This window comes from Oryx dammah, unplaced genomic scaffold, assembly GCF_014754425.2.
Source record: "Oryx dammah isolate SB20612 unplaced genomic scaffold, SCBI_Odam_1.1 HiC_scaffold_20, whole genome shotgun sequence".
NCBI lineage: Eukaryota > Metazoa > Chordata > Mammalia > Artiodactyla > Bovidae > Oryx > Oryx dammah.
The window spans coordinates 62015250-62033909 of record NW_024070204.1 but is presented as its reverse complement, the minus strand read 5'-3'; the positions used below and the strand labels follow the sequence as shown (position 1 = coordinate 62033909).

At 43.2% G+C, this 18660-nt stretch overlaps 2 protein-coding genes across 4 annotated transcripts in view; one reads left to right on the top strand and one right to left on the bottom strand.

The window, feature by feature from the left end:
- The window catches only part of PTCD2 (pentatricopeptide repeat domain 2), a 29525-nt gene extending 12867 nt beyond the window's left edge, over positions 1 to 16658 (bottom strand). Inside the window, exons 1-7 of one of the 3 annotated variants that reach the window (XM_040262693.1) lie at positions 16502 to 16638; positions 14931 to 15023; positions 11461 to 11590; positions 7260 to 7377; positions 4252 to 4330; positions 3748 to 3839; positions 1455 to 1568 (exon numbers count right to left, since the gene is read on the bottom strand). In XM_040262693.1, coding sequence (XP_040118627.1) covers positions 1455 to 1568; positions 3748 to 3839; positions 4252 to 4330; positions 7260 to 7377; positions 11461 to 11590; positions 14931 to 15023; positions 16502 to 16616 — 741 coding nt within the window. In that variant the 5' untranslated portion in view covers positions 16617 to 16638. Of the gene's footprint in view, positions 1 to 1454; positions 1569 to 3747; positions 3840 to 4251; positions 4331 to 7259; positions 7378 to 11460; positions 11591 to 14930; positions 15024 to 16501 lie in introns of all 3 variants that reach the window. The other 2 variants (XM_040262695.1, XM_040262694.1) reach the window with 2 other exon arrangements.
- A 51-nt stretch (positions 16659 to 16709) lies between these two features.
- MRPS27 (mitochondrial ribosomal protein S27) overlaps positions 16710 to 18660 on the top strand; it is a 101383-nt gene continuing 99432 nt past the window's right edge. Inside the window, exon 1 of the mRNA XM_040262692.1 lies at positions 16710 to 16806. Within this exon, the coding sequence (XP_040118626.1) occupies positions 16734 to 16806 (73 nt within the window). The 5' untranslated portion in view covers positions 16710 to 16733. The remainder of the gene's footprint in view (positions 16807 to 18660) is intronic.

The following is an 18660-nucleotide window of genomic DNA, read 5'->3' as shown; positions in this document are numbered from 1 at the left end:
TCATAGTCTAACACATATATATGGAACCTAGAAGAATGGTACTGAAGAATTTACTTACAGGGCAACAATGGAGAAACAGACATAGAGAACAGACTTATGGACATGGGGAGAGGGAAGGAGAGGGTGAGATGCATGGAGAGAGTGACATGGAAACTTATATTACCACATATAAAATAGATAACCAATGGGAATTTGCTGTATGGCTCAGGAAACTCAAACAGGGGCTCTGTATTAACCTAGAGGGGTGGGATGGGGCGGGAGATGGGAGGAAGCTTCAAAAGGGAGGGGATATATATGTATCTACAGCTGATTCATGCTGAGGTTTGACAGAAAACAGCAAAATTCTGTAAAGCAATTATCCTTCAATAAAAAATAGATTAATTTTTAAAAATAAAGTAAAAAAAAAAAAGAAAAAATTTACACAGATCACCCATATTTGCAGGAACGGTATGTCACTTATAGCAGCAGTAGGGAAGAGACTTTTCATTCAGAATCACCTCCATGCCTATTCCTATTGGCCAGGCAGAAACAAAGCCTATATGTATTTATAGAAAACTCCATACATAAAGAAAATGCCTGCTACCCAAGACCATGGCAGCATGGCTCGGGTTTCTTCTGACATGAGTCTTCTACAGATGTCTGGTCTAAGAGAGACGTATGTTCCTCAGCGATGAATACCCAAAAAAGAACCAGCACGTGATCTATCTATAGACAACATGAGGGGGGAAAAGAAAGGATTACAGCAAGAAAAAGAAAGAACCAACAGATGAAGAAAACCCAACGAAAACAGGTTTCCATGGATATAAAGGTCAGAAATGAGAAAAATGAACAAGATCAGATGACTCAGAAGTGGGGAAAAAAAAATCAGGCAGGCCTCAGATTTCTCCATGGCAACATTCCACTCTAGAAGGGAGAACAATGCCAAAGAAAACCTCCAGGAAAGGAAATATCACTTCACAATTTTATATCTGACAAAACTGTAGTTCAGGTAAAACCAAAAACACCAAAAAAAAAAAAAAAAAAAGACAAATAACTTTAAATACCAGGAACTCAAGGAGAACTGTTTCCCTGAAGAATTTATTAGAAGACACACTAGGGAGAGCCTTAGATTTAAAACTGTTCTCTGAGCACATTACATAGCAAATGAATCATCTGAAATTTAAACTTTAATCACTTGAGAAATTTCTCCAAGTGCAGCCTCCCTCCCTGATTTTCCACAGGATTCCCCCTAGTCCTGTGTGAACAGCAGTGCACGTTAGGCCCTCAGCTGTAAATGAGAACACTCTCTGGAGGCAGAGCGATAGATGCAGGTTGCCATGGTACCAAAGGCACTGGTCTCCTTATGGGGACTTTTTCCTATGAGAATCAGAGGGATAAAGAAAGAAAAGCAGGGACACCTGCGAGGAGCCAACTTGCCCGCCCCCAGTTCATTTATGTGTACCCCACAGCCTCACCTGGTTCAGAGCTAATGCCACTGCAAAACAGGATGCTCTCCTGGAGAGGATTTCTCCTTTGATTAGGGCTTCTTCTCTTAATGTGGTACAGATTTGAAAAGATTCAGGGCTGTTCTGGGGAAGACAGGATTGCTGGATAAATAAGTGTCACAAACCTTTGAGTTTAGTAAGTTGATTAGTGGTGCTCCATGTTCCAGATTTCCGTTTGGGAGAACTTCCTGGAACCTATCTGAAGCCGCTTAAAAGACTGAGCTCCATATCGAGCTCTATTTACTTTTTGTAAACAGGCTCAGTTAGCTACACATTAGCAGTTCAAATCTAAATGAACTCCATCTTTAGCTCTTTGCCAGTTTCTCTGATTGGGGGCGGCTCTGCCAGCAAACACTTGGATTACTTTTCATCCAGGCAGGCTGGTTTCAGACACAGGTACCAGAGCAGACAAGCGTGAAGAGTCAGCTTGCTTCAGCCACGTTAGAGGACAGAGCAAAGCTCAGCAACACACACAGCTTTTCCTGAGGAGGTTTCCAATCCAAAAATATCCATTTTAAGTCAAATGTGTGAAAACATGAAAACTTTTTTGAATGTAAATCATGAAAGAATCCCATGAAAACAGAACCCAAACAACCTAACGTAAGTGATACACAAACCAGCAGACAGCAGTGACGAAACAGAATTCTCTTCCTTTGTGTTGATGGCGGGTGAGGCTTATGACAGCAGTGTCAGCTCTGTACCTACGGGTGTGTCTGTCATGACGTGATTCACAACTCAAATCCTAAAGGAACACCTGAATTTAATGAGAGGACAGCTCCCCGAATTGACTTACAGTCTGTAACGGCTGACCAGTGTTTCGTCTCCCCACTGAGTGAAATGAGTTATTCTTGGAAAAGTCCTCTGGCCCTTCATAAGCAGTAGAGTTAAATTCTCTCCACTTCAATATACACTCAGGGAGGCATCTCAAAGAAGGTCAGGAAGCTGGGTGTCCCAGTGCTGTGGAAGCGATGCTCAAGTGTATGTTGCACTGGCCTCTGATTCACAGATCATGAAGTGGTAGAGTTGGAAAGGGTCACCTAACAGGCTGGCAGTCAGCAAACTATGACCCTGGGGCCAAAGCCAGCTATGGCTAAGACTGGCTCTTACGTTTTTTTAAAAGGTCTGTAAAACTAAAGATGATGATGTGACAGGGACTGTAAGTGGCAGAGCCCCAAAGTCTAAAATACTAACTATCTGGCCTTTTAAAGAAAAAGCTTGCTGACTCCTGAATCCAAACATTTCCTTTCACAAATGAGGTACGTAATTTCAAAACCAGTTCTTGCTAAAGTTGAGCCTAGAGTTCATAACGTTCAATTTCCAGGTTGGTTTCTTTCCCCTGTAACCAGCTGACCCTCTTGCTTTGGAAAGGTGATACTGCTTTATTTTTCAGGGAACTGTTCAATACCCATATTCTACTTTGCTTAGTGTTCCTTTATTTTCAGTATAAGGAGGTTTTGTTCAGTTAAAATGGCAAGAATGTATACAGTAATGCATGGAACCTGGGTCACTGTATTTCAGTTACCATTTGTGCATTCAATAAGTAATAAAAAAATAGTCTATGTGCCAGAAACAATCCTGATATAGTGATGAGAACAGGGATCTATGTCATGCTCTCTATTATCAAAGAATTTCTTTTAATGTCACATACATTTATTAAAGATCAGCTGTGAACCAGACACTGTTAGGTGCTGGCATATAACGGTGCCTCAAGGAGTTTACCCTCTATGGGGGATGAAATGTGTGTCCACTTGGTGTATTAGGCAGTGTTATGAGCGCCACGTCTGTGACTACAAATAGAGCACAATCAAGGGATACCACAAGAGCGAGACGTCACTTCCAACTTAGTGATCACAGAAGAATTCACAGATGAGGACAAAGCAGCCCTTGAGATCACCCCTGAAGGATGCCAAGACTTCCAGGGGAGAGGGCCACAGACACGACTGGTCTGGCAACGTACAGTGTGAGCAAGAGGACCAACTCTCCAACAGAGTTTGAACCCAGCATCCTGCTTCTTGCTCTCATTATCTGCACAAATGCTGGAGAAGACTGAAAGCTGATGAAATTGCCTTTCCCATGATAGGACTGTCTGGCATGGCTAACTTGGGTTTTCTAAAAATGAACATATTTAAAATGGAAATATCTGCACCAGATGGAAAACAGACTTCAGAGGAACTGAATTTTATTTGTAGAGGAGAAAAAAAAATTAAATCCTCTGTCAAACACAACCCAAAATGCTCTAAAAGTTTAGGGAAGACAGTCTTACCAGTTTGTAGAAAATTGCAAAAGCAAGGACATAGGTATCTTTGTTGAACTTCAGATCTTGGTTTTTCATCTCAATCAGTACTTCCAATGCACCTGCCAAGAACCAGGAGTGGCCCACCAGTGTTAAATGCATTCAAGTAAGTTCAGAGTCCTCTACTTTGACTCCCAGAATTCAATCTGTTTAGCCTCATGTATTGAAAAGTAAGCTTTGGCACAATAAAAACTTTCAAAGTCATTTAATAGTTAACTAAATTGTAAAATAAATTATCAAATTATACAGGAAGAACTAATATTTTAAACCTATTTTCACTGCAGCATAAGTAAAAACCGGGGTGTTTAAGTCATGATGTGATGCAGCACGGTAGCCACATCTAAAGAATGGGGTCTCCATAATTCAGCCACTCATCAGGAATATAAGGGTCATTTTTACATGGCCCATTGTTTTCCCTAATTGCTTTACCTGCAAAGACAGAATTTTTCAGCAAACATAAACTGTGATACTTACTTTTATATTTGCCTTTGATAAATAACATATCCATCAAAATATTGAATGATGTGGAGTCTGAGAAGAAACCTTGTAAATGCTAATGAAGAAAAACAATACAGTTCGGTTAAAAGTTAAAATTATTAAGAGAATACGTACACTACATCTTCTCTGTCTAGGACTTGCTTTTGTACAAACTTCATTCATTTAGCAAAAAAATTTAAATACTGCCCACTCTTTGGGCATCATGCCTTTGGCAGTGGGCACAGTGAACAAGAGGAAAGAGATAAGGCAAGAGATCTCCAGGTTTCAGAAATGCAGTGAAGAATGTCTTTATGCAGCGTGGCTCTGCCAAGCTTAGAGGAAAAGAACCAGGCCGATTAACTCTGGTGGGGATGGTCCTGGAACCTGGGTGGCAGCATATTAACGTGAAATGGCAGCTGGAAGTGCGCTTGAGGACAGAGGCAGGACAGGCTTACGCAACTATGATCCTCTTTTGGCAAACAGTACAGAGTTGATTATTTATTTTTTGAAACGATTCACTGACACAGTGGTTCTCAACATTGTTAGTGCCATGATCACGTGACACACGCTATTCAAACACACCATCAGATGTCTTGTGCCAGTCTGTTATCTTCTGATCAACCAACTAGCCAGACCCTATTCTAGGCACTGAGACTAAAGAAATGATGGACAAGACAAAGACCCTGCCCTAGACTCTAGTAGGGCTTATTATCTGCAGGGGCTTACATCCTGGCAGAGGAGACAATGAACAAGTGAATAAAGGAAGCAAAAAATTAAAAATAAAATTTCAGGTTATCAGTAGAGGCCAAGAAGAATAGTGGAACAGGATAAGGGACAGAAAAGATGAGAAGCGGTCAGGGAAGGCTCTCTGAGACAAGGAGACCTTAATGAAGTGATTCTATATAGAGCATTCCAATCTGAGGCCACGGGCCTGACATGTCTGAGAAAGAACAGAAGGTCCAGAGTGGAGTGAGAAAGGCGGAGAGGGGCAGGACCTGAAATACCACGAAGGGCCCCTGAGGGCACGGTCAGGGCTCCGAGTTCTGTGACAAGTGGGATGGGAAGCCACCAGAGCAGCCCTGTCCATACGGAGAAAGCAAGTCTCAAGTGTGAGCCATGTACGTGGCTCTAAATTTTCAAGTACTGTCATTTAAAAAAGTAAAGAGAAAGATGTGAAATCAGCTTTAATAATATGTTACTTAACCCACTAAATCCAAAACTGCAACATGCAATCAATATAAAACATTATTAATGAGATACTTTCCATTCTCCTTTTATGTCAGGTATTTAAAATCCATCATGTACTTTACACTGCAGCACACGTATGTCTGAACTAGCCACAGTCCACGGGCTCCGTGTGCATGGGTACCTGTGGGTCGTGGCTCCCTCCCTGGCAGCACTGCAGGGTTCTGGGCAGGGAACATGACAAGGCGGGCGGAAGCAGGATTAGGCTTTATGGCACGTGACTCAGATTCAGCTAATTCTACTGCTCTAGGAAACTTAAACACATACATGAATGCTTCATACTCAGGTAGGTTATAGAGAAGGCAATGGCACCCCACTCCAGTACTCTTGCCTGGAAAATCCCATGGATGGAGGAGCCTGGTAGGCTGCAGTCCATGGGATCACTAAGAGTCGGACATGACTGAAGCGACTTCACTTTCACTTTTCACTTTTCACTTTCATGCATTGGAGAAGGAAATGGCAGCCCACTCCAATGTTCTTGCCTGGAGAATCCCAGGGACGGAGGAGCTCGGTGGGCTGCCATCTATGGGGTCGCAGAGTCCGACATGACTGAAGCGACTTAGCAGCAGCAGGAGCAGGTAGGTTAAAAAAAACACTTTACTTCCATTTTCTTTTGGTTTCATTGTTATACTCATGGCTCTGATTTATTATAGGGAAACTTTAATTTTAATACCAACAGTAACATATGCTTATTATAAAAGTCAAATAATATGAAAATATATAAAGTAAAAAGTGAGGATTTCATCTAATTCTTCCCCCAAAAGCAGCAGTTTAATGTATATCCTTCTAGATTTTTAAAACATATATACTATAATGTAAATGTGGTATGTATATTTATCCTTTTAGGAAAAAATAGGTTCAAACTAATCCATACTGTTCTGAAGCCACCTCTTCTCAGCTTAGTAATATTATGGTCATCTTTTTAATACCTGTGGTCCTTTAAATAGGGACAAGCTGAGACTTGACAGTTCCTCCATGGATAGCAACTTTATATGAAAAAAAGTAAGAGGCAAAAGGACAACCTAGTCATAGAGATTCCTAAAATTATTAAAATGTCCCAGGAGGCCAGCCCTAGTCCCCTAATTTAATAAATGTTTCTGACCATGGATGATAGATTTATAATGTCTCTGAGTTCCTATAAAATAGAAATAATAATACTGCCTACCAGGTCAGGGTAATTGTGGAAAACAAATGAAATGAAATACACAGACTGCTTAAGCACAATAATGAGGACAGGGCAGATATTCAGTGCATAATTACAAAAATAATTATTATTTTTGCTTTTAGGAAAAGAAAATCAGATTATGTGAAAGCAGAGATTTTGAAAACAGAAAACCACTTGTCAACATAGCCTTCAGCCATAAGTAAAAATACAAAAACAGGAGAGAAGCACAGGGGAAGAATGGGAAAGGCAGCCGCCTCAAACTGTCCCAACTGAACGCTCCTCAAAGGAGGGGATGTCGGTCCCTGGTGGACATACATCCAAGGAGGGAGATACCTTGTAATCTGTACCTGCACCTCTTCCACAGCTGTTCTCACCTCTGGATGAAGAAACCTACGCCTCTCCATAGGCAGTGACTCAAAGGACACCTTAAAAACGCAGGGAAGAGCTTGTTCCCTCAACCTAGTAGCCTTTCTCTGAAAATCTGACCCAGGAGTAATGTGTACAGAAGAGCTGCCCTTCCTAACATCACTGACAACACCCCCTCCTCAGCACAAGGGAAATACAGTGGCAGGGACAGCCTTTGGGAGACAGTAACCTGGTCTTTGATGAGCTCCACCGCAGAGTCCTCAAGATCCAGCTCATAGCACAACCTCATGAAAAGTGGCCCAAACTTGTACTCTCCCAAAGTGATGTTCCTGTTCTCTGCATGGTACCTGGTAATCAAAATAATTCAGTGAGCCAAACAGTGGGACTTGGGAAAAGAATAGGCAAACTGTGGCATGCATTCTGCTAGGTGCTGGGGACGCAGCAAAGAGTGCAGTCCTCTCACAGTCTGGAGGGGAAAGCGCAGAATTAAAGATGATAGAAAATCCTGGAAAGCAGAAGTATATTAGGCATTTAAATAAACAAAGTTCATGAGAGTCCCACCACATACTCTGAAGTTAAAAGAAGTAAAACACAGATTGTAATCACCCTCTCAAATTTATCAGCAACCTGCTAGGACTGAGTGTGAGCATATGTCCGGGACCAGCAGGGGTTTGCATCTGTAAGCCCATCAGGATGGCACCGTCTCTTTCTGTGCTCCTGAAGAGGATCAAGGAAAGGAGTGGGGTGATGCTCCATCCCTCTCACGTCTGGCTTTACCCCCATATAGGATAGCAACAACCAATAGATGCATTTTTTAATCTAGACCTATCTCTCCTTTTTTCTTGGCTCAGGGAAAGGTATATGTGAACCATAATCACCTAGCCAAACAAATTAAATGCAGCTTTGAAATTTTAGTTTTAGAAGACAGCTAATTTCAAAGACAGTGATGTTTTATATGTATGTGGCCTGGGATTTCTACAGGTAGCCAGTCTGCCGGTTAGAACTGCAGAACTGAAAATTGGTCACATATCTCTCCTTTCAATAACCAACTCTTTCTGCTTTAGACACCAGGAAGACAATCTGGTGACAAAACAAGTAACTCATGATTACATGTAAATCAGATTTTAGGAAGATTCATTCATATGTGACTGAATGCCAGATACCATGGGGAGAAGCTCTGATTTTAACAGAGTATTTTTTAACCTTCTGCTGAAATCACGGAGGAAAGTCATAACAGCATTATGGATAGTCCATTCTAAACATAAATAGTATCAAAGAGAATGATGAATGTACCTTTAAAGATACATTTCATAATTCAATTATATAAGTTATAAAAATACTCATTGTTTCGTTGATAGTTGTTATGAATCAACTTATCATATCAAAACATCAGGGGTTTCCCCAGTGGCTTAGCAGGTAAAGAATCCACCTGCAGTGCGGGAGACATAGGAAATGTGGGTTCAGTCCCTGGGTCAGGAAGACCCCCTGGAGGAGGAAACGGCAACCCACTCCAGTGTTCTCACCTGGAAAATCCCATGGACAGAGGAGCCTGATAAGCTACAATCTACAGGGTCACAAAGAGCCTGACACGGCTGAGCGACTAGGGATACAATGCACATTAAAGCATCAAGCTCTCTACCTTAAAATGTAAATTTATATATGTCATCTGAACCTCAATAAAGCTAGAGGCAAGAAGAAATGAATATTAAAAGGCAGTATAGTTAGTGATTAAGGACTTTTAGGCTCTTGCTTCCAAAATAACAGTTCACATCCCAGCTGTTCTACCTACTGTGTCACTATGAGCAAATTAATTAACCACATTGTACCTCAGTTTCCTCATCTGTAAAATGGAGATAAGAAAAGGACTCAAAGAGTTTTTGTGAGGATCAAATGAGATGATATGCCTGGCACATAGGAAGTCTTCCACATACATTACCTCTTACAAAATGTAAGGCATGCTGAAGAAAATATCTTTAAATAATCAATGTATTTCAGTAAACAGTCTCAAGAGAGATGTGTATCAGATTAACAACAAAACTAAAATGAAAATTTTCCCAACTTAAATGACATTCACACTAATGAAAGTGCTAGAAAGTCACAGAGGTAATATGTCACCTCCTCTTGACAAGAGACATTCAAATTTGAGGATCTAAAATCCCCTATAAACCAAACACCATGTGGTCAAAACCAGGAGGAGATTCAGTTGCTCCTTGTTTTTGGCTCAATAAAGAGCTTAAGTTGCAGCTCATTGCTCTTCTTCCCCAACGAGGGGCAGCGTGTCTCAGAAAGAAAGAAAATAGGTTGGTGAGGTGGTGGACCAGCCCCCTCCTCCCGCCCCCTGCAACTCATCCAGCTGTCCACAGACAGAGGGAAAGGACAGCAACTGGGCAGAGAGTTACTAGCATCAATAAAGGGATTATGAGTCGCACGCTATGACAAAAACAAGAGTGAAAAGAGTGTTTAGAATGTTACCCTATTTTGTTGCTCTTGTAAACATCTGATAGCTTTGGCTAGTAAAAAGAAAACTGATAGTAAAAGGAGCCAGAGGGTCTCAAATGATTCAACTTTATGAAACTGAAATAGCAGATTTAGGTTTGCAGATACAGTGTGACTATGAATTAGCATAATCCCTTTTGGAAAATAATCTGGCAGTCTATATTGACAAGCTTTAAAAGGTTCATGTCCTCTGGTCCCTAAAAGAAAAGTTTTACACATAGAGTTTGCTGCTCATGGTATTATTTATCCTGGTGAAAAATCAGAAATGATTTAGACATTCAACAGTAGGGGCACAGTTAATTAAAATACCTAACCTATAATGGACTAGTGTATAGTCATGAAAATATGATTCCTACAGTGTTAACAAGCAAAAACATTTATGCTGCAATGCCAACTAGCAAACAAAATATCATGTTATATACACAGTAATAGCCACAACTATGTAAAATAAACCCTACCAAAACTGCAAAATCTTTGCATAAAAAAAAAAAAAATTGGTGGGAAAACATATCAAAATATTAACAGTGGTTTCTTGGATGTGTTAGACAGGCCCCAAGGATGGCTGCCATCAACTCCTCATGCATACGGCTCCATCCATCCACAGGTAGAATCGTTTCTCTTTCCCCATGAATCAGGGGTGGCTAACTTGCCCTGACCAGGAGAATGGGGTGGAGCGAAAATATGGGCCAGTGCTGGGCAGCTGGAGGGCAGCGGTGTGCTAGTGCCTCTCTGGCTGGACTTGAGTACGGCGAGGCTGGGGTGGGCGTAGGGACCCTGATGCATCAGAAGTGCCACTGAAGCTTTCTTGGACCTCCCAGCTCAGCCCACTGCATCTGATTGCAGTGCACAGGTGACTTCGGCCGATACCGTAAGAACTGCCCAGCTGAGCCCAGCCGCAGTTCCTGATTCACTGAATTGTGAGAAATAGTAAGTGGTCATTTTAAGTCATTAAGTTCTGTTGTGGTTGGTTATGCAGGAGGAGACAATCAAAACCGCAGAATGTGTAATGTATTTCTTGTGTTTTTCAAATTTTCAGTGAAATTTGTGTAATTCGTGTCTCTTATAGACAAGTTTGAGAAATCAGAAAAGTACACATTTAAACAAACAAAAAATATATATAATGTATAATTTCCAAAGAACCATGGTTAACCTAGGGTGTATATTCTTCCAGTAGTCTATATACAAGTAACTCGTATTTTTCTCTGTACAGTACAAGTGCAGGTCCATGTATAGAAATGTATCTTTAAAGAATGGTGAAAAGAAGCAAGGAATCAGTTTTAGAAATAAAGCCTGTTGGTTTGGTGACATCCTGCTCCCAGGAGACACCTTTGCTGGGTTTCCTAAGAGCAGACTGTGATCACACGAGTTCCTTCTGACATGGGAAAGTCTGAAGAGGGATCAGAGACAGTAAAGAGACATAAGCCCAGAGTAGCTAGTCAGGCTAGTCAGGAGTCCACTGAAGTGTCCAAGTGAGAGGAGTGAGGCCTGAACTAAGAGACGGGGTAATGGGGACAGAGAGAGGAAGGCTGGGATGCGAGACACCAGGCAGTGGACACAGGAGAGCAGATGAGATCAGGGGAAAGAAAGACTGGTCAGTATGAGAACAAACATAGCAAGAAGAGGTCTGTGTACACGGAACGTGAAGACTAGAGAACATGTGAGTGGACTCAGTGAGTAGTGAGGCTGGTGATCTCCTGGGGCATAAATTATCTGCTTTCCCATCTTCAGCACCTGGCATGTAGTAGGAACCTAATAAGTTTTTGTTAAATGAATGAATTTAAACATGTGGTGCTCAGGACAGGCACCTGGACAAGAGACTTGGAAGTTGCCGGTGTAGAGGTGATAGCTGCAATCTTCTAGGTGTATGCGATTGCTCAGGAAAGGGAGACAGTGGGAAGAGAAAAGGCGGGCAGTATTCTAAGGAAGTGCCTCACCTGTAAATGACATGTTTAGCCAGCTCCACTTCGTCCCGTGATGCACACAAATGAAGCAGGGTTCTCAACTCCTCTTTCAGGATGAGCTTATTCTGGGTCAGTTTCTCTTCCAGGTTTCTCAGATAGGTTTCTGGAAGAAAGCACAGTGTGGAGGTGGCTATCACTCGGGCTGACTCAGACTGTTCAGGAAGTCTGACCTCAGGGAGAAGGGGAGGCCGGAAGCCAGCCCCTTGCAGAGGCCACCGAGCAGGGCTCACAGCCACGCAGCTCCATCACTGGCTGGTCTCGAGCATCAGAGATGGTGTATGAAGCAGCACATCTGTGTCACAGGGCGCAGGCCCAGGCCTCACTCCAGACTCCCTGCACAGTCTCTGGGAGCGGGAGCACAGGAATGTGCATGTTTCACTACCTGGGTGATGCTTATGTAAAGTTTGAGAACTAATGTCTGAAGAGGCTTAGTCCAGAGAACTGTATCTACAGGTGACCCATGAGGGAGAAAAAAGTAACCAAGATATGCAGACCATCAGTTGGTCGGGTACCTAGCAGGAAAACTGAAAGGAAAATGTGAAGATGAGTCACCCCACAGTGGAGGACTCACGAGGATTCAGGAGTACCCCACATCTCTTCCACTTGATTCACCTTCACCACTGTTTCATTCCTCCTGGTGCCTCTCTAATCAGCTGTTAGAAAGTGTGCCACAGTACTGTATAATGCAGAGGGCAAACCTGTCCGCTAACAGCAGCAAACCGTCTTCTAGTGACCGAATCATTTCAAGGTGATCACTGTCCTGTATTTGAACCTACTGTGGACACAAACACCAACAGGAAGCACTGCTTCTTGGCACGAGGAGGCACTGTATTCTTGGCAGAATGTGGGGTGAGAGGCAGGCACCAAGCAAGCATCTGCTTTCCAGAAGGCAGGGCTGTTCTCACTATCATAAGCTGCCAAGAAAAGTCTACAGGATTTGTTCCAAGGCGCAGAGCTCTGAAGGAATGCTGCCTGAAGGAATGGCGGGATATACATTAAAACACAAAATTGGGAAGCTGAAGTAGATACTGCTCTTGATTTACTAGAAAAAAAGGCCCCCTAGGCTTGAGTTAATGCAGTAGACTCTCCAATCTTTATTTGCAGGATCTTGTAATGGCTAAAGGTTTTAGAATTGGGAAGACATGGGCTGAAATCTCCCAGGAAGCACCAGTGGTAAATAACCCACCTGCCAATGCAGGAGACATGAGACATGGGTTTGATCTCTGAGTCAGTAAGATCCCCTGGAAGAGAGCATGGCAAGCCACTCCAGTATTCTTGCCTGGAGGATCCCATGGACAGAGGAGCCTGGTGGGGTGCATGGGGTCGCACACAGTTGGACACAACTGAGGCGACCTAGCATGAACGCATGTGTGGGCTGGAATCTAGGCTTTGCCATTTGCATGCTATGGGGAGGTTTGGGGAGGCTTGCGTGTGAGACTTGATTCATGTGTAAAGTGAAGATCATGATGCTGACCTCATGGTATCATCCTGAGATAATGCAAGTAAAGTAAAGCCCTTAGCACAGGGCCCAGCATGTAGTAACTGCCAGGAAATCACAGAGGTTATTATTCTTTCATTCTTCAGTCACGAGGATTTATTCTATTAAATATTTCTAAACAATTTCCAACCTAAAAAGATTTTAATAGGATGACTTTACATCTTGTACTTCTCAATATGTCCAAAATTTCAGCAAATGTAATTTGTATTTTAAAACAACCAATAACATTTAGGTGCTTATTGTATATTCGTATTCAGAGGTATCCTTCTTGGTGTGAGAGACACAAGCCAAGGATAAGGTATGGTTCCTGACCTGAAAGAGCTTAGAGTCTATTTGAAAAGACAAGATATATTTACATAAAGGTATCTGAAAACAGTGACGGAGTAGGTGACACGTGACAGTATAAACATAACAGGAAAGAAGAGAGAAATCAAGCAGCAGAAAGAGGCCAGGTGTGGTGGAAGCAGAGAAGCGGCAGAGGAGGGACGGGGCTGGGTAGGGTCGGCAGAGCGGACGGAGTTTGGCATCGCTGGTGCAGGAATCAGCCTGAGACACGGCATGGAACTGCAGGGGAAAAGTGGTGAGGGGAGAATGTGACTAGACTAACGGGAAATTACACTGAATTCTAGAAAGGGCGAGATTGACTATGGAAGAGCTGGGAACCTGGGAGGAAGGGGGAAGTTTGTACGTGATGTGGTCTATAAGACAGTAAGTACCACTGTGGGTCCTCATAAAGATGAAATGTGGATAGGACTTTATATGTGAATACTTGACGGTGGAGTAGAGTGGCACTCATGATGTTAACTACCTTTCAGAACAGATGCGTGACCGTCACAGCCTTAGAAAGATTATGACAGCTGAGTAACAACTAGACTGTGATAGGAAGCCCTAACTGCACACTTCACAGAGCTCCAGACGACTTGGGGTAGGCAGCAAAGACTGAAGTCAAATCTAGACTGAGTCTACTAAAGTGGAGACTCAATTCTGTCACTCTTTATCTTCTTACTCTGTAGGTGATTTTGTATAACAGTATGGCTAGCAAAGTAGTGAAGGAAGACTGGTTTCTGGAGGGCTGGACTGTAGAGGTGGGAACAAGTGTTCATTAGGTGCTCACAACATCCCACAGTGAGAAGGAGGAAAGCTGAAAAAGTCAACAGAACATACAAAAGAGTTATTAAAAAAAGAGAGGGGTCTTACTTTGTTTATAAAAGAATTTGAATTACTGGGGAAAACTCAATGTGCAGGAGAAGAGGAAATGAATGCAACAAGATTTCTCAGATGCTGAAAGGGAACAGGGTCAGGGGGGGTGGTGGTGTTTTTAGCTCTTTACAATAGAAAGTTTCAAACACACCTAAAAGTAGAGAGAAATCACCTCCCACATGTCCATCACCCAGCCACAGCAATTATCAGTGTTTTGCTAATTTTTTAAAGAAACCTGTTTTAGACTCCTGATTCTTTCAGCACAGACTGGAAAATATGAAAATACATCATACATTTTTTGTTTCGTTTGATTTATCTATAGATATGTATGTGTGTACTAGAGATGCAAGGCAAATTGTATTTTTTTCTGAGGGTGGCATCAAAAGTGTGAAAGCCAGTCATGTGCAGCAGTTCTCCGACTTTACTGCGCAGACAAATCGTTTGGGGCCCAAGGTTTGGCATTCCTATCCCTCTCTTACTTGCTGCTTATCCTTGAACCTAACTTTGAGAGGCACTGATCTAGAGGACTGGATGCAGCACTAGCTTCAGTATTTCTCTGGGATCCTGGCAGAAGGGTTAAGAGGAGAATGGTGAAATAAAATATGCACATAGAGGCAGACTAGGAACTAAGAATAAATCATCTCAATTTCGAGATACAAAATCATTGAAAGAGAGACTGAATAGGGATAAAGACAGAGGAAAGTTGAATGACAGATCAATGAAAGAATTTAATAGATTTGATTACCTTTGGTGCCAGGAAGATTACATGCAACAGCCACCTTCTTACGTTGAAATTCCTTTAATTTCACAATACTGTCTGTAAGTAGGTATCTTTTAGCTAAAAATCAGAGAAAGTAAAATCATTTGACTATTTTATACTTAGCAAATAACGTGTAGAGTTTGACTGTCTCTTTCTAATAACTGATCTGATCTTCACTTAGTATAAATGATCTAACTAAACTGGTACAATTATAAGTCACCCTCATAGGGAAAAAAAATTTGCAAACTACCAGAGAATGCAAATCCCCCACGAGTCTTGTCTGTGAGTGTGAAAGGAGCTAATGATTGTGTATGGGGACAGTAGACAAGAATCTGGACTCCAAAAGACAGATAACAAAATAGGTATATATAGATTTGGTTTAAACAGATAGAAGCATATAGGATAAAAGAAGTAGCTATAGTGTGACCACTGGAATTCCCAGTATTGTTATTTTCGAAATGAGGAGCTGTGACCTCTCAGATGTGAACTCTCAGTATCCATTAGATACATCAGGATTCACTCACCACAACTTAGCAGAAATGAAGAATTTGGGAAACATTATTTCTTTAAGATGCTGGCTTATGCATGAATTGGAGCATGGCCAAAGAATCGTCCACTATATGAACTCTGTGTACAACAATAACAGTGTAACAACAAAAATTGCTGCTGATTTCTATAAAGGTGAGCATTGGTTACATACAGCAGGACTGCCTTCTGTTCAACCCTTCCTTTGCCAGTTTCCTCGAGCCTTGGGCAAATTACTTAGCATCCTCCTTTGTTAATGAGGGATTCTCTGGTGGGTAGAGGGTAAAGCAGCTGCCCGCAATGCGGGAGACCCAGGTTCGATCCCTGGGTCGGGAAGATCCTTTGGAGAAGGAAATGGCAACCCACTCCGGTACTCTTGCCTGGAAAATCCCATGGACGGAGAAGGCTGGTAGGCTACCGTCCATGGGGTCACAAAGAGTCGGACACGACTGAGCGACTTCACTTTCTTTCTTTCGTTAATGAAGAAGAGAACAGTACCTCTCTCACTAGGTGGTATGAGGAGAAAAGGAAAGAATGTATGTAAAATGTAGTAAAGCCTGACACAAAGTGTTAAATCTTTTATTATCATTCGCCAGCACTGTCAAATTTAATCATTTCCACAAAGATATTAAGGGATAATTCTGTAAATAAAGAAAGCTGCTCAGAGTCTTTCAGATTGTTAGAGCTGGACTCTATAGTCTTAGACCTCCTCCCGTCCCAAACTCTACAGAACGGTAGGCCCAAGGCGGAGGGGGCTGTTCCCGGGAAGCAGCACAGCTCCATCCACGGAAATACTACAGCCCCAGGGTCAAGACCCCAGCCCAGCCGTCCTTTAATTCCCTGGCACACGGGTGTCTACGACAGGCAGAGACCACCACTGCACCCAGGAGCAGAGGGCGAGGGCATGCTCGGTTGCTCTCGGCCAGAGAGTGACTGGGGCGCTGTTATTTCTCCAAAGAGATGCCCACTGCGGTGTAAAGCTCCCTTCTGTCCCACCCATCCCCTACTTCAAGGCCCGAGGCAGCGGATACCTCCGAGAGGGCAGAGGCAGCAGGTAGAACCAGAGCCTCCCACCCAGGGATACAGCAAACTCCGCAGCGCCTGCAGCAGAAGGACTTGCTTCGGGGCCCTAAAGGTAGCCGCCATGCTGTTCCGGGCCGCACCAAGTGTGGGAGCCGGAGAAGGGGCGGAGCGTCGACCGTGACTCCACCCCTTCCTCTGCCCGCCTCCCCCGGACCAGCATTCCTTTTGGTATGCTCCAAGATGGCGGCCTCCGTGGTGCGGCGCGGGGTCCTCCTGGCGCGGAATGTGCGGCTGCCTCAGCTCTCTCTGGCAGGTTAGTGATTGCTGCTTTCGTGGGGCTGCTTCTTTAGGTCCCCTGAGAACTCTGTTCCTTGAGTAAAAGGAGTAATGGACTTCTAAGGAAAGAAGAAACCACTGGAGGTGTTTGGTACCACAGAAAGGGGAGGCAAGGTCTCTGACCCATCTCCCTCCCCGAAATAGTAAGTGTTTTCTTATCCAGAGGTGTGAGGAGCAGAGCAAGTTCTGGTATGAGAACTTCTGCGGATGATTTCACGCGTTTATGTGTTCGGGTGGTGGTCTTTTTGCTGCCCTAGAGAAGCCCAAATGTGACCCCCTCGCCCTCCCTGGGGCTGTGAAATTTCTCTCGCTGTTGGTTTTTTAGAGGGGCTGTCATAAACGTTCCGGAGAAGGCGATGGCACCCCACTCCAGTACTCTTGCCGGGAAAACCCCATGGACGGAGGAGCCTGGTGGGCTGCAGTCCATGGGGTCGCGAAGAGTCGGACAGGACTGAGCGACTTCAGTTACAGTTTTCACTTCCACGCATTGGAGAAGGAAATGGCAACCCACTCCAGTGTTCTTGCCTGGAGAATCCCAGGGACGGGGCAGCCTGGTGGGCTGCCATCTATGGGGTCGCACAGAGTTGGGCACGACCGAAGCGACTTAGCAGCAGCAGCAGCATAAACGTTCTCAACACCTGACGCGTGGCCAGACCCTGGTTTTCACTGGGTGGATGAATTTCTCATTACTAATCTCAGTTTACCTGATGACCTTGGGCACAATTTGGTTGACCTTTCTTCTCCGAAGTTTTCCATTCAAACAGTAAATGCTAATAGTTTTGAAATACTTTGATATCTGCGTTAATGACGCCTCACTCAAAACCTGTTTAAAGGACCTGCTGATGAAGACATTGGGAAAAACTTTTTTTTTTTAAATTTACAGAAGCTAAATCCTGACAAGTGTATCTGATTATGTGATTCGGCTACAGTAATCACCATTGGTTTTTCCAATGCCTCCTATCGACTCTTTCTAACGTCCTCCTCTAGCCCCTATTGAAAAGAAACACATACAGTTTTTCTCCACACATCTTTAAATATCAACGTGAAACCTTATCATTGGCCACCAGACGTTTTCTGAGGATTAGCTGGCTGACCTAGCTAATGAAAATGTTTCTTGCCGCACATTAGGTGAAGTAGTCTGCCCAGTACTTGGCACCTCAGTAAGCATTAGGGTTGTAGCTGTTTACTAGTGTGTTCACTTAGGGTTGTTACTAAATGCTTTTCAATTTAAACAAGACCTTGTATTGTTAATCAGGGAAAGTATCATAGTTGCTTGGAATGTTTGGGACCAGTCATTGTAACCAGGGAATGGACATTAAATAAAGGTGAATTGAGAGAATTTCCAGTTACCCTTTTGACCTAAGATTGAAATGGTGAACTTGTGATCGGTTACACCTGTGCTCTCCCTCTGTCGTGGCCATGAGCTGTAAGTGGCTATTTCAATTAGTTTAAATTTAAAAATTATTTTCCTTAGTCACATTGATGGTGGTGGTTTAGTCGCTAGGTTGTGTCCGACTTGCAACCCGATGGACTGTAGGCTCCTTTGTCCATGAGGTTCTCCAGGAAAGCATACTGGAGTGGGTACAAGGGAAGCCCAACATTAGCTCCATTGTAAGTGCTCAGTAGGCACCTGTGGCTAGTGGCCATTGTAGTGGCTAGCTCCCTTATTGCAGAAAGTTATATGGCACAGGCACTGGGTTAGACCACAGATGAAAGGAGTCTTGAAATCAGGAACTGGAGGCTGTAAGGCAAGTAATAGAAGATGTTACTGTTTGGTCAGTAAGTTGTGTCCAACTCTTTCGCAACCCTATGGACTGTAGCCTACCAGGTT